Consider the following 13,259-nt stretch of genomic DNA (forward strand, 5'->3'; position numbering starts at 1 on the left):
TCAGGTTTTGTTGCCTTCTATGTATGTTGCAACTTGCCATCGAGTGACCAGTCCCATTCATAGTGCATTGTAATGTCCATTCTACTTGTTCTAATTCTACAGTTAGTGCAGGCCTCTTATGCTGCCATGGGGAAGGAGCAGATGGAAGCTCTCTTCAGTTCACAGTCCACTGCTGTCCACCAGCTCTCATCTGGGAAAGGGAACAAATGACAATGTTGTTAAATGGAACACTCATATACCATATAATCCAATTTTAAGGATCTAACTTTGATTGTGTCTAATAGACCTGTTGATTAAAACAGTATCAGAATGTTATGGTCATGAAAGAACAGAAATCTTATAATACAACATGCTCTCATAACCAAAACCAGGTTCATCTAGGTCCTTCCAAGACTTTTTATGATTTATAGCCTTATTTATCAACAGTCTCAAAGGTAGAATTTCACAATATAACCTGCTATTGACAGCACTGTGACTTAGAAAATATTATATTGTTAATACTTAAAAGGTTGTCAATATAGATATCAAATATTCTTAAATGTATGAGTCTCACCAATTCTGAACATCTCCAGACAAGCCTGCTTGTCTGTCTGTGTGTCTGGGTGACGGGGCATCCAGTCACTGTAGCCCCAGGCTGACCCGTCGGTCCACTCTGACTGCTTATCCTGCAGGGGTCACAACACACACACACATACACACCATTAAAACTCTAGGAAAATGGCTTGGTTACTATTAGACATTCTGATTGAACAAGAGTGGGGGGTGATGGAATACTGACCTTCACGACTCCACCCAGCCAGGTGAGGACGGGACTCTTGGTGGCCCTGGTCACCAGGGAGACCAGGCGGGAGTGCAGGTTGCCGTTGGTTACGGAGGCCAGGTGTCCGTAAGGGGAGAGAATTCTGCAGGAGTACTGGACGCACACACACACACACACAAATATTAGGACAGCTGTTTGTTTAAGAGAAAAGCGAATATGACTGACTGGGTGTATATTTCACCTCTGCCTCACTGAAGGTCATTAGTGTGGGGTTGAACTGATAGCAGTGGCCATCGATGACCTCACCAACACACTCTTTCTCTGAGTGAGTCTCAGCCTTAGCACTCACCAGCCTGTCATCTACAGGGAGAAGGAGAGCAAGCATTCTCCATCAGTACACAAACATACACAAACTGTACACACACACACATACTGTACACACAAACACTCTCTCACCCTGAGGTGTCAGTTTCATGCTTCTCTCCATCTCTCCAACAGGCCTAATGATGCGTCCACTCCTGATGTCCACCAGAGTTTTCTGGGAGTTCTCGGTTCCCTGTCTGAACTCATCTACAGAGTAAGGAGTGTACACTGGAGAGAGAAAAAGAGAATTTACACTGAGTGTACAAAACATTATGAACACCTTACCATGACATAGACCTACCAGATGAATCCAGGTGAAAGCTATGATCCCTTACTGATGTCCTTTGTTAAATCCACTTCAATCAGCTTAGATGAAGAGGAGGAGACAGGTTAAAGAATTATTTTTAAGTCTTGAGACAATTAAGCCATGGATTGTGTATGTGTGCCATTCAGAGTGTTAATTTAATGGACACGGCAAAACATTTATGTGCCTTTGAACGGGGTATGGTAGTATGTGCCAGGCGCACCAGTTTGTGTCAAGAACTGCAACGCTGCTGGGTTTTTCACGCTCAACAGTTTCCTGTGTGTATCAACAATGGTCCACCACCCAAAGGAAATCGAGCCAACTTGACACAACTTTGGGAAGAATTGGAGTCAACATTGGCCAGGATCCCTGTGGGATGCTTTTAACACCCAACGAATTGAGGCTGTTCTGAGGGCAAAAGGGGGGGGGGGGGTGCAACTCAGTATTAGGAAGGTGTTCTTAATGTTTTGTACACACAGTGTATATAACCCCTAATACTTCTTCCAATAGTTGTTTCCTTTTTTAGAGATTACAATTTCAGAAAAATGTAACATTACAAAGCCCTGTACCTGGTGCCACTCTCCTGTCCATCTCGCTGATGTGTTCCTTGACGAGGCCGGTGTTCAGGTTCAAAATGAATCGTCTGGAAGGCACTGTTCCCTGTCTACGTTCCTCCACTGGGACGCTCCGGACCTCAGCCCCAACCAGCCTCACATCTACAGGGAGAAGGAGAAGGCCACTGAATAAGCAATTCAAGTGGACAGGCTTTTAGATATGGATATGAATATATATAGGTATATATATATATTTAGTGTATATAAAAAATAAAAACTTCTGTTGTACTTTGGAATCTGTCTCTCTCATCCTGAAGTATCTGTTTATTGCTTCTCTCCATCTCTCCAACAGGCCTGATGATGCGTCCGCTCCTGATGTCCACCAGAGTTTTCTGGGAGTTCTCGGTTCCCTGTCTGTACTCATCCACAGAGGAAGGTGTGTACACTGGAGAGGAGATGAGCAGGGGAGAAAGACAATATATTAAACCCAAAATGTAAAAAAATAAATAACATTTGTGGATAATGTAACATTTCAAAGCCCTGTACCTGGTGCCACTCTCCTCTCCATCTCACTGACGTGTTCCTTGACGAGGCCGGTGTTCAGGTCCATGATGAAGCGTCTGGAGGGCTCTGTTCCCTGTCTGCGTTCCTCCACTGAGAGACTCCCGGGCAGAACATCAGCCCTCACCCATCCTCCCACTCTCCTCTGGACTGGGACTGGGACCTCCATAGGCTCTGGATAGGAAATACATGGGTTAGGTGCGCAATAAAGTTTTAGTATATTCTCTCTCTGTTACAAATACACACATAAACACACACTCTCTCACCCTGAGGAGTCATTATCATGCTTCTCTCCATCTCTCCGACAGGTTTGATGATGCGTCCGCTCCTAATGTCCACCAGAGTCTTCTGGGAGTTCTCGGTTCCCTGTCTGTACTCATCCACAGAGGGAGGAACGTACACTGGAGAGAGAGAGAAATATACAGACACAATATCAGTTACACTGTTTTCACCCATATCAGTTACACTGTTTTCAGCCATATCTGTTACACTGTTTTCAGCCATATCAGTTACACTGTTTTCACCCATATCTGTTACACTGTTTTCACCCATATCAGTTACACTGTCTTCACCCATATCAGTTACACTGTTTTCACCCATATCAGTTACATTTTTTTCACCCATATCAGTTACACTGTTTTCACCCATATCAGTTACACTGTTTTCACCCATATCAGTTACACTGTTTTCACCCATATCTGTTACACTGTTTTCAGCCATATCTGTTTACACTGTTTTCACCCATATCAGTTACACTGTTTTCACCCATATCAGTTACACTGTTTTCAGCCATATCTGTTACACTGTTTTCAGCCATATCAGTTACACTGTTTTCACCCATATCTGTTACACTGTTTTCACCCATATCAGTTACACTGTCTTCACCCATATCAGTTACACTGTTTTCACCCATATCAGTTACATTTTTTTGACCCATATCGGTTACACTGTTTTCACCCATATCAGTTACACTGTTTTCACCCATATCAGTTACACTGTTTTCACCCATATCAGTTACACTGTTTTCACCCATATCAGTTACACTGTTTTCAGCCATATCAGTTACACTGTTTTCAGCCATATCTGTTACACTGTTTTCAGCCATATCAGTTACACTGTTTTCAGCTAGCCTTATCTTCCAAAGCGAATGTCTGTAGGACTGCTAGAAAACCTGTGCTTACTGTGTCCAGGGGAGAAAGACAACATATAAAACCCAAAATGTAAAAAATAAATACAATTTCTGGATAATGTAACATTTCAAATCCCTGTACCTGGTGCCACTCTCCTGTCCATCTCACTGACGTGTTCCTTGACGAGGCCGGTGTTCAGGTCCATGATGAAGCGTCTGGAGGGCTCTGTTCCCTGTCTGCGCTCCTCCACTGGGACGCTCCGGGGCAGAACCAGGACCTTGCGATCCTGAAGTCTACCTCTAGGGGATGACACTACATGATCCCTCACTGGGACGCTCCGGGGCAGAACCAGGACCTTGCGATCCTGAAGTCTACCTCTAGGGGATGACACTACATGATCCCTCACTGGGACGCTCCGGGGCAGAACCAGGACCTTGCGATCCTGAAGCCTACCTCTAGGGGGTGCCACTACATCATCCCTCAGTGGGGCAGCATGGAGACCTGGGGGGACACAACATACAATCAGTAAATATTATAATCAAGAGCAAAAGTGGGGGGAGGCACGGTCAGATTCATACATACACACACTTGCAAAAATGATCATACTCATGCACGCACACACATGCACACGAGCACACACACCCTACATGCATGCATGCCAGCCCACAAACACACTGCCCTTGAACTTTGACCTTGTTATACAAGGCATGCACTTATTTTGATCAGATAAGAACATACATAGAGAAGGAACCGCTGCCCTATTGGTACAATTATTAACCACTGTGCCAGAAAAATAATCTAACATGATAAGAATTTATTGCAACAAAGTCCAAAAGAGTAAGGAATAAGTCCAACGTTACAGTACATTGATATAGTGAAATGTAGTATTTTTGCATAAGCAGTCTATACTGTAATATTTCAGTTATTCTCAATTTGAGGAATCTCGTCTGTCAAAAAAAAAAACATTCAAAAATGTCAGATTCTTACTTGACAAAGCCAGGAGCAAAAACGTAAACGTCAACATCCTGTGAACAAGACAAGAAGCAAAGAAGAGAAAAAAGTGGATGAGAGAGAATAGGTACACTGATGGTGTCTAAATGTATATGCTGTCTAAATGTATATACTGTATCTACCTAACTCAGACAGGTAATCTCACCTGTTGGTTGTAGGGTGAATCCAGCTGTGCTAGTGCTCTGTGACTGTTCTCAATCTAAAAGTCTCACTGTCTCTCTTACCTTTTAGTCCAAGTACCTCTGCTCAGTTCCTGTCCAGTTTACCAGTGCCTTAGCCTCTCCCTTCACTTAGATAATGTTTCGACCTTAGTGTCTATTTAACATTGGGTTCAAGTACGTGAGTAGCTAGCCTACATTGACTGTGTGTATGTGTGTCTGTGTCAAATACGTTTTCCTTTTATAAATAATATATATATACTCTCTATATGCCATTTAGCAGACGCTCAGTCTGTGTATCTCTGTTTGTGTGTATTGAGTGTGCGTAGTTGTATTTCACTTACCTGTATGGTGAACAGGTGGTCTGGAGACTCAGAAAGTAATTTGAGAAAAGACAAGACTCACTGGTCAATAAGTATTCAGCTGCAGCAATAAAGATGATAAGGGGCGTATACTCTCTGATATGAACACAAACAGTTCAAATGAAATCCCAAGTTCAAGAACATTGGGAAACAGCAGCAATCCCAATTTATTGTCAATAAGACTTTACCTCGTTTCACCTTTTTATAAACATTTTGGATTGCCGCCATATCCCAATGTTTTTTAACTTGGGATTTCATTGTAAGTCATTGTCAGGTATGGCAAGGCATCCAGCTAATAAAGCGAGATAGCACACCTGTTACCCACTCCACACTAGCACGAACAGTATTGATTGAATTTGTTTTTTTTATATCAGTAACATTTGATCAAATGACTTTATTCCATTTAAACTGCCCTGTGTAAGCCACTAAAATGATAACACATATCTGGTATGATACACCATATAGAATCTTATGTATGAATGGAAAAGGAGACTTGTGGTAGTTAATTCTTAGGGCTGCAATCCCATTAACGGGATCGATATGACAACAGCCAGTGAAAGTGCAGGGCGCCAAATTCAAACAACAGAAATATAATAATTAAAATTCCTCAAACATACAAGTATCTTATACCATTTTAAAGGTAATCTTGTTGTTAATCCGACCACAGTGTCCGATTTCAAAAAGGCTTTACAGCGAAAGCACCACAAACGATTATGTTAGGTCACCGCCAAATCACAGAAAAACACAGCCATTTTTCCAGCCAAAGACAGGAGTCACAAAAAGCAGAAATAGAGATAAAATTAATCACTAACCTTTGATGATCTTCATCAGATGACACTCATAGGACTTCATGTTACACAATACATGTATATTTTGTTCAGTAAAGTTCATATTTATGTAAAAAAAATCTCAGTATACATTGGCGCGTTATGTTCAATAGTAACAAAAACATCCAGTGATTTTGCAGAGAGCCACATAAATTTCCAGAAATACTCATAATAAACGTTGATCAAAGATCAAATGTTATACATGGAATTTTAGATCCACTTCTCCTTAATGCAACCGCTGTGTCAGATTTCAAAAAAGCTTTACGGAAAAAGCAAACCATGCAATAATCTGAGGTCGGCGCTCAGAGCCCAATCAAGCCATACAGGTTCCCTCCATATTGTGCAGTCAACAGAAATCAGAAATAACATTATAAATATTCACTTACCTTCGATGATCTTCATCAGAATGCACTCCCAGGAATCCCAGTTCCACAATAAATGTTTGATTTGTTCGGTAATGTCCATAATTTATGTCCAAAATAGCTACTTTTGTTAGCGCGTTTGGTAAACAAATACAAAGTCACAAAGCTCGTTCACTAAACGCAGACGAAATGTCAAAAAGTTCCGTAACAGTCAGTAGAAACATGTCAAACGATGTATTGAATCAATCTTTAGTATGTTTTTAACATAAATCTTCAATAATGTTCCATCCGGAGAATTGCTTTGTCTTCAGAAATGCGATAGAACAGAGCTCAGTCTCACATGAACGCACATGCTCAGCGCATGTTCAGGTCATTGTAGACCTTACCAAATCCCCTCTCCTTCGGCCCCACTTCACAGTAAAAGCATCAGACAAGGTTCTAAAGACTGTTGACATCTAGTGGAAGCCGTAGGAAGTGCAAAATGACTCATATCCCACTGTGTATTCTATAGGCGATGAGTTGAAAACCTACAAACCTCAGATTTCACACTTCCTGGTTGGATTTTTTTCTCAGGTTTTTGCCTTTTCCTTATGAGTTCTGTTATACTTACAGACATCATTCAAACAGTTTTAGAAACTTCAGGGTGTTTTCTATCCAAATAGACTAATAATATGCATATATTAGCAACTGTGACTGAGGAGCAGGCCGTTTACTCTGGGCACCTTTTCATCCAAGCTACTCAATACTGCCCCTGCAGCCATAAGAAGTTTTAATTCTTCCCATAATGAGTTTGAGTAATAATTTCCCTTTCAGCTCATATACAGATTTTGAGGATAAGAGTACTTTTCAAGACCACAGTAGACAACTTAAAACTAGTTTTCAAAATCATCATTTACCATGCGCTAACATTTGGATACATTATGGAATACATGATATAATACATTTGAATACATGAAAACGATTCACTGCCCCGAAAAAGACCCCAAGAAAACTCTTGTGATTGGTCACGTAAGGTCACGTGAGAGGGAATGTCATAATTTGTTCCAGGAAGTTATTTTGAAATCTTTAAATAAAAAAGTAAAACCTTGCGCTTTGCATTTGAAATAGTCCAGAGGCTAAGCTTATTTCATTGAAACAAATTAGATATATTTCAGGTTTTATTTCCAAAGTGATCGTGTAGCAGTATGGCATCCATATAGCAGTAGCTAAGATGTTATGCAATTAACATGACACCGACCGAGCAGCGGTGTCTGCTGGTTATGCAAAGGGAAAGTACTTGTTTTGTCAGTAGTGTATAGCGGTCTCATACAAGGCTAAATCGGACTCTCTTCCCTGTTGTTTAAGCTAGAGTTTGAACGTCATTTCCAAGCAATGGCTCTGATGACATCGGCAAGAAGACTATTTCATGTTTCGTTCCGAGAAAATTCTCTACGACGAACAGAAGCACTCATTTCAGCAACAAACACAACGTCGGGGAACTTATCATTGGCCGGTCAGAGAATGGCCTGTATTCGTGTAAGGGATTTTAGCACTAACACACAACCTCTTAGGTAAGAAATCGTGTCATATATGTCCCCATGTCCCCAAACGCACTTAACTTGCTAGCTATAAAGGTATCCACGCTTAGTTAGGCTAATTGCTAGCTAGTCATATTGGCTAACTTAACTAGTTCATGTTAGGAAGAATGCTAACGTTAACAAACTTGTTAGTATCGCATCAAATAAGCCAATACCTGAAGGCTACTTTCAGTAGAAAGGCTTGTTGCGTAATCAGTACTCGATGTATTTGTTCGAACCAACTAGGTAGCAATAATTTCTTAGAATTTCTTAGAACGGCTATGAAAAGCCAACTGAAAATTATTCATGATTATTATTTGACCATGCTTGTCACTTATGAACATTTTGAACATCTTGGCATAGTTCTGTTATAATCTCCACCCAGCACAGCCAGAAGAGGACTGGCCACCCCTCATAGCCTGGTTCCTCTCTAGGTTTCTTCCTAGGTTTTGGCCTTTCTAGGGAGTTTTTCCTAGCCACTGTGCTTCTACACCTGCATTGCTTGCTGTTTGGGGTTTTAGGCTGGGTTTCTGTACAGCACTTCGAGATATTAGCTGATGTACGAAGGGCTATATAAAATAAACTTGATTGATTGAACTGTGTGTTTAATCATAACTTCCAAACTTGCAGCAGTGTGACGAAAAAGTCTGAGTCAGTCACTCAATAACCCCTTCTGGTTGAAAATGATGAGCAAAGGTTAACCATCTGTCTAGCTACCTACTTCCTCAGTAACACACCGTTCTATTTAATAAATGTATTAACCATGACACACTGCCTGTAACCTTATGTACATCTCATCATTTGAAAATCATGTGCAAATCAATTCATTTGCAAACTGTCACCATTGTACAGCTAGGTACTGATCATTCTGGCAGATAAGTGCCATCAAACCAGGGCTTTGTTCAGGATCTCTAAATAGTTGTTGGACTAGGACATTGCTGGATTGCTTGTGGGACTAATTACCCACTGTAGAGTATGGATTGACTGTAGAAATATTGTTCAACACATCCTGGTATAGATTTTATTTATTTATTTCACCTTTATTTAACCAGGTAGGCAAATTGAGAACACGTTCTTATTTACAATTGCGACCTGGCCAAGATAAAGCAAAGCAGTTCGACACATACAACAACACATAGTTACACATGGAGTAAAACAAACATACAGTCAATAATACAGTAGAAAAATAAGTCTATATACAATATGAGCAAGTGAGGTGAGATAAGGGAGGTGAAGGCAAATAAAATATATATATAAATAAAAATATAAAAGGCCATGGTGGCGAAGTAAATACAATATAGCAAGTAAAAAAAACACTGGAATGGTTGGTTTGCAGTGGAAGAAGGTGCAAAGTAGAGATAGAAATAATGGGGTGCAAAGGATGTCAAAGCTAAAGCCATTGGATCTGTGTGCAGTAACCCGAAACCAATACACCTTCAAAAACAGCCTGTACAGTAGTAACCGAAGTCCTGAGAGGGAGTTACCCATTTCCAACATACAATACAAAGTCCTTGAGCATCTGTAAAGTGTTATGTTAATCCAATGTATTCCCATTCCCCAGCATGACCACAGCTACTGTCTGTAATTGCACCCTTGTGTCTGTTCCTGTGCAGAGCTGACAATAAGGTGACGGTCCACTTCATCAATCGAGATGGAGAGAAGGTCTCTGTCAAAGGCTCTCCTGGAGACTCTCTCCTAGATGTCATTATCGACCAGGACCTCGATTTCGATGGGTTCGGTGAGTTGGGTTACGTTAATGTGGTTAAGTGAATTAATACGGTTGTTTATTGTAGGTTTTGTCTGCTCTCTCACTCTGTGGAATGTTTTGATCCCTCTGTCTGTCTCTCTGTGCGTTTGTCTCTGTCTGTCAGGTGCATGTGAGGGGACACTGGCCTGTTCTACCTGTCACCTGATCTTTGAGGAAGACGTGTATAATAAGCTGGGCCCCATTACTGACGAGGAGATGGATATGCTTGACCTGGCCTACGGACTCACAGACATGTGAGACACACACAGGAATTGGAGGCCCATTGATTGGACGCACAAGTGAAATGACACACACACACTGCCACCAGTGTAACCAGAGTGTTATGCTGTTCAGCGTTGATTTTAATGAGATTAGGAGGTAATCATTGTGAGGAACAAGAACAGAGGGATAAACACACAGTGGCACACGCTTGCCTTGTACTGTTGCTAGCCTGCTTTCCAACCAATCGGAAGGGGATTTGAGTTCTGTGTTGCTGTTGCTGGTTTAGGCAGAGCAAGATGAGGAGGGTGACAGTCATGACCTCACTAATCATATTAGCTGAGTGTTGACTGAATCTCTTGTGACACTGGCCCACTTCACTTCTGTTGTCCCAAAACGTTACCCCCTAAACACAGATCTTGAATAAGATTACCTTCTCACTCTCCAACTTCAATTATTTCAAGTAGATCCATTTTGGTTAGGTCATAGCATTGTGACATTTTTAAATATGTTTATCATAATCTTCTTTTTTCTCTCTCTCTTTCTGCCAGGTCCCGCCTGGGTTGCCAGATCTGCCTGACCAGGTCCCTGGAAGGCATGACAGCGAGGGTGCCTGAGAGTGTGGCAGACATCCGACAGAGTGGAGACGGGTCCTCATAATGGCCACCCCAGACCAGAGTAATTTGCCCAAATCAATGCTTTATTTCAACACTAGCATGACCAAATAATGCCTAATTCTAAGTGGTATGCTGGTATAAATGTTGAAATGGAAGACACTGTATTTATAGAGATTATGAAATATTAACATTTGAATGAGTCCCCATCATCACAGTTTTACATTCACTTTATACAGGGAACAATGGGAAAGTTGGCAAATAATTCCTCTGTGCCAAGCAGGTTCTGGAGAATAGAAGAAAGTTTAGATGGAAGTCTCCAATCAGCCCGCAACCCCCCCCCCCCCCCCCCCCCCCCCCCCCCACAGTCCTTAACGGTTGTGAAGTCGTATATACTAAACAGAAATATTAATGCAACAATCTCAAAGATTTTACTGAGTTAGAGTTGATATGAGGAAATCTGTCAATTGAAATAAAGAAATTAGGCCCTAATCTATGGATTTAACATGACTGGGAATACAGATATGCATCTGTTAGTTATAGATAAGATAGATATAGATAGATATAGATTTTAAAAGAAATGGGCCTCACAATGGGCCTCGGGATCTCATCACGGTGTTTCTGTGCATTCAAATTGCCATTGATAAAATGCAATTGTTTTTGTTGTCTGTAGCTTATGCTTGCCCATACCATAACCCCACTGCCACCATGGGGCACTCTGTTCACAACGTTGACATCAGCAAACCGCTCGACCACACGACGCCATACACATGGTCTGTGGTTGTGAGACCGGTTGGACATTCTGCCAAATTCTCTAAAACAACGTTGGAGGCAGCTTATGTTAGAGAGATGAACATTCTATTATCTGGCAACAGCTCTGATGGACCTTCCTCCAGTCAGCCTGCCAATTGCAAGCTCCTTCAAACTTGAGACATCTTGTGACATTGTGTTGTGTGATGAAACTGCATATTGTAGAGTGACCTTTTATTGTCCCCAGCACAAGGTGCACCTGTGTAATAATCATGCTGTTTAATCAGCTTCTTGATATGCCACACGTGTCAGGTGGATAGATTATCTTGGCAAAGGAGAAATGCTCACCAACAGAGATGTAAACAAACGTACGCACACAATTTGAGAGAAATATGTTTTTTTGTACATATGGAACATTTCTGGGGTCTTTTCTTTCAGCTTATGAAACATGGGACCAATGTTTTACGTGTTGCATTTATAATTTTGTTCTGTGTAGATGTTCTCCAGTGAATGTACGTTACCAATTGAATTCTTTAAAATAAGTACCAAGAAGTGCAGCTTGTCACCATGTAGTTTCTGAGTAAATACCAGCTGAAACAGGTTTGTAAAGTCACCCATCCAGACTTCAGAATGACACCCATTAATCTGGCCAGAGGCAAGACTGGTTAGGATATCTTGTCATTTTTATGGCCACCCTAGCCTTTGTTTTATCAAGTTGTGTACCCTTACTGTCTTTAGTGTTGTCCTAACACTTGTGTAATCAAATATTAATTTCATATTCCACGTGATTGTAAATAGCACTCATCTGTGTATAGTCAGAGAAATGTTGTATTAAAATAGACCATTTCTAATTAGTCTGATTTCTCTGTCTGTCCCATGTCCTGTTGTTGGTGCTGAAGAGAAACCACCCTCAAGGGAATATACTAACATTATGTATTACACAACCATAGAAAATGGATCCTCCAACATGTTCTTTAATCAGAAAATGACACAGCAGGAAGGGATATTACTTCAGTGCTTCACTCTTAATATAAACGCAACATGCAACAATTTCAAAGATGTTACAGTTCATATGAGGAAATCTGTCAATTTAAATAAATTAGGCACTAATCTATGGATTTCACATGACTGGGAATACTGACATGCATCTGTTGGTCACAGATACTTTAAAAGAATTGGGCCTCGGCATCTCATTATGATATTTCTGTGCATTCAAATTGCTGTCGATTAAAATGCAATTGTGTTTGTCTGTAGCTTATGCCTGCCCATACCATAACCCCAATGCCACCATGGAGCACTCTGTTCACAACATTGACATCAGCAAACCGCTCGTACACATGGTCTACGGTTGTGAGGCCGGTTGGATGTTCTGCCAAATTCTCTAAAATGACGTTGGAGGCAGCTTATGGTAGAGAAATGAACATTCTATTATCTGGCAACAGCTCTGGTGGACCTTCCTGCAGTCAGCATGCTAATTGCACGCGCCCCCAAACTTGAGACATCTGTGACTTGTGACAAAACCCCTTTTTAGAGTGGCCTTTTCTTGTACCCAACACAAGGTGTACCTGTGTAATGACCATGCTGTTTAATCAGCTTCTTGATATGCCACACCTGACAGGTGGATGGATTATCTTGGCAAAGGCGAAATGCTAACTAACAGAGATGTAAACACATTTGAGAAATAATATTTTTGTACGTATTTGAAAATGTCTGGGATCTTTTATTTCAGCTCATGAATCATGGAACCAACACTTTACATGTTGCATTTATATTTTTGTTCAGTATAGTTACTTTGGGAAGAGTCAGTTTTCAAACAATAGAACCAGAATCTGTTGATTTCAAATGCCTGCTAATCTCTTTCCAAACAGGAAACACATACAATCTACATCCGGGTTGGGAAACTGGCAGCCTGTGGCCCCCCTTTTGTAGACAACAAATGTATATTATTTAATTTTGGGTGGGGACTCAAGTCAGGGGTTCA

The 13,259-nt window shown here is 41.1% G+C and overlaps 2 protein-coding genes and 1 long non-coding RNA gene across 4 annotated transcripts; 1 reads left to right on the plus strand and 2 right to left on the minus strand.

The window, feature by feature from the left end:
- Nucleotide 1: 1 nt before the first annotated feature.
- On the minus strand, nucleotides 2–2,612 carry LOC129840516 (uncharacterized). The gene is made up of 8 exons (XM_055908439.1): nucleotides 2,528–2,612; nucleotides 2,271–2,426; nucleotides 1,997–2,143; nucleotides 1,217–1,351; nucleotides 1,002–1,120; nucleotides 779–913; nucleotides 554–665; nucleotides 2–190 (listed from the first exon to the last, which is right to left on the minus strand). Exons 1-8 carry the CDS (start codon nucleotides 2,589–2,591, stop codon nucleotides 117–119), a joined length of 942 nt encoding a protein of 313 aa, XP_055764414.1. The 5' UTR covers nucleotides 2,592–2,612; the 3' UTR covers nucleotides 2–116.
- Nucleotides 2,613–4,028: 1,416 nt separating this feature from the next.
- Nucleotides 4,029–5,254, minus strand: LOC129840517 (uncharacterized). Its single transcript, XR_008757211.1, has 3 exons — nucleotides 5,186–5,254; nucleotides 4,660–4,697; nucleotides 4,029–4,173 (listed from the first exon to the last, which is right to left on the minus strand). It is a non-coding gene; the product is annotated as an uncharacterized LOC129840517 (long non-coding RNA).
- Nucleotides 5,255–7,439: 2,185 nt separating this feature from the next.
- LOC129840519 (adrenodoxin-like) lies at nucleotides 7,440–12,132 on the plus strand. 2 transcript variants are annotated; one of them, XR_008757212.1, is made up of 4 exons: nucleotides 7,440–7,942; nucleotides 9,562–9,686; nucleotides 9,820–10,073; nucleotides 10,466–10,554. XR_008757212.1 is itself a non-coding variant. In XM_055908443.1 (4 exons), the coding sequence occupies exons 1-4, from the start codon at nucleotides 7,764–7,766 to the stop codon at nucleotides 10,572–10,574; spliced, it is 543 nt and encodes a 180-aa protein (XP_055764418.1). In that variant the 5' UTR covers nucleotides 7,440–7,763; the 3' UTR covers nucleotides 10,575–12,132. The 2 variants fall into 2 exon arrangements, 1 of the variants encoding a protein (XP_055764418.1); XM_055908443.1 differs by having other exon boundaries at nucleotides 9,820–9,949; nucleotides 10,466–12,132.
- The last annotated feature ends 1,127 nt before the right edge of the window (nucleotides 12,133–13,259 follow it).

This window comes from Salvelinus fontinalis, chromosome 41 (genome assembly GCF_029448725.1).
Source record: "Salvelinus fontinalis isolate EN_2023a chromosome 41, ASM2944872v1, whole genome shotgun sequence".
Lineage (NCBI taxonomy): Eukaryota > Metazoa > Chordata > Actinopteri > Salmoniformes > Salmonidae > Salvelinus > Salvelinus fontinalis.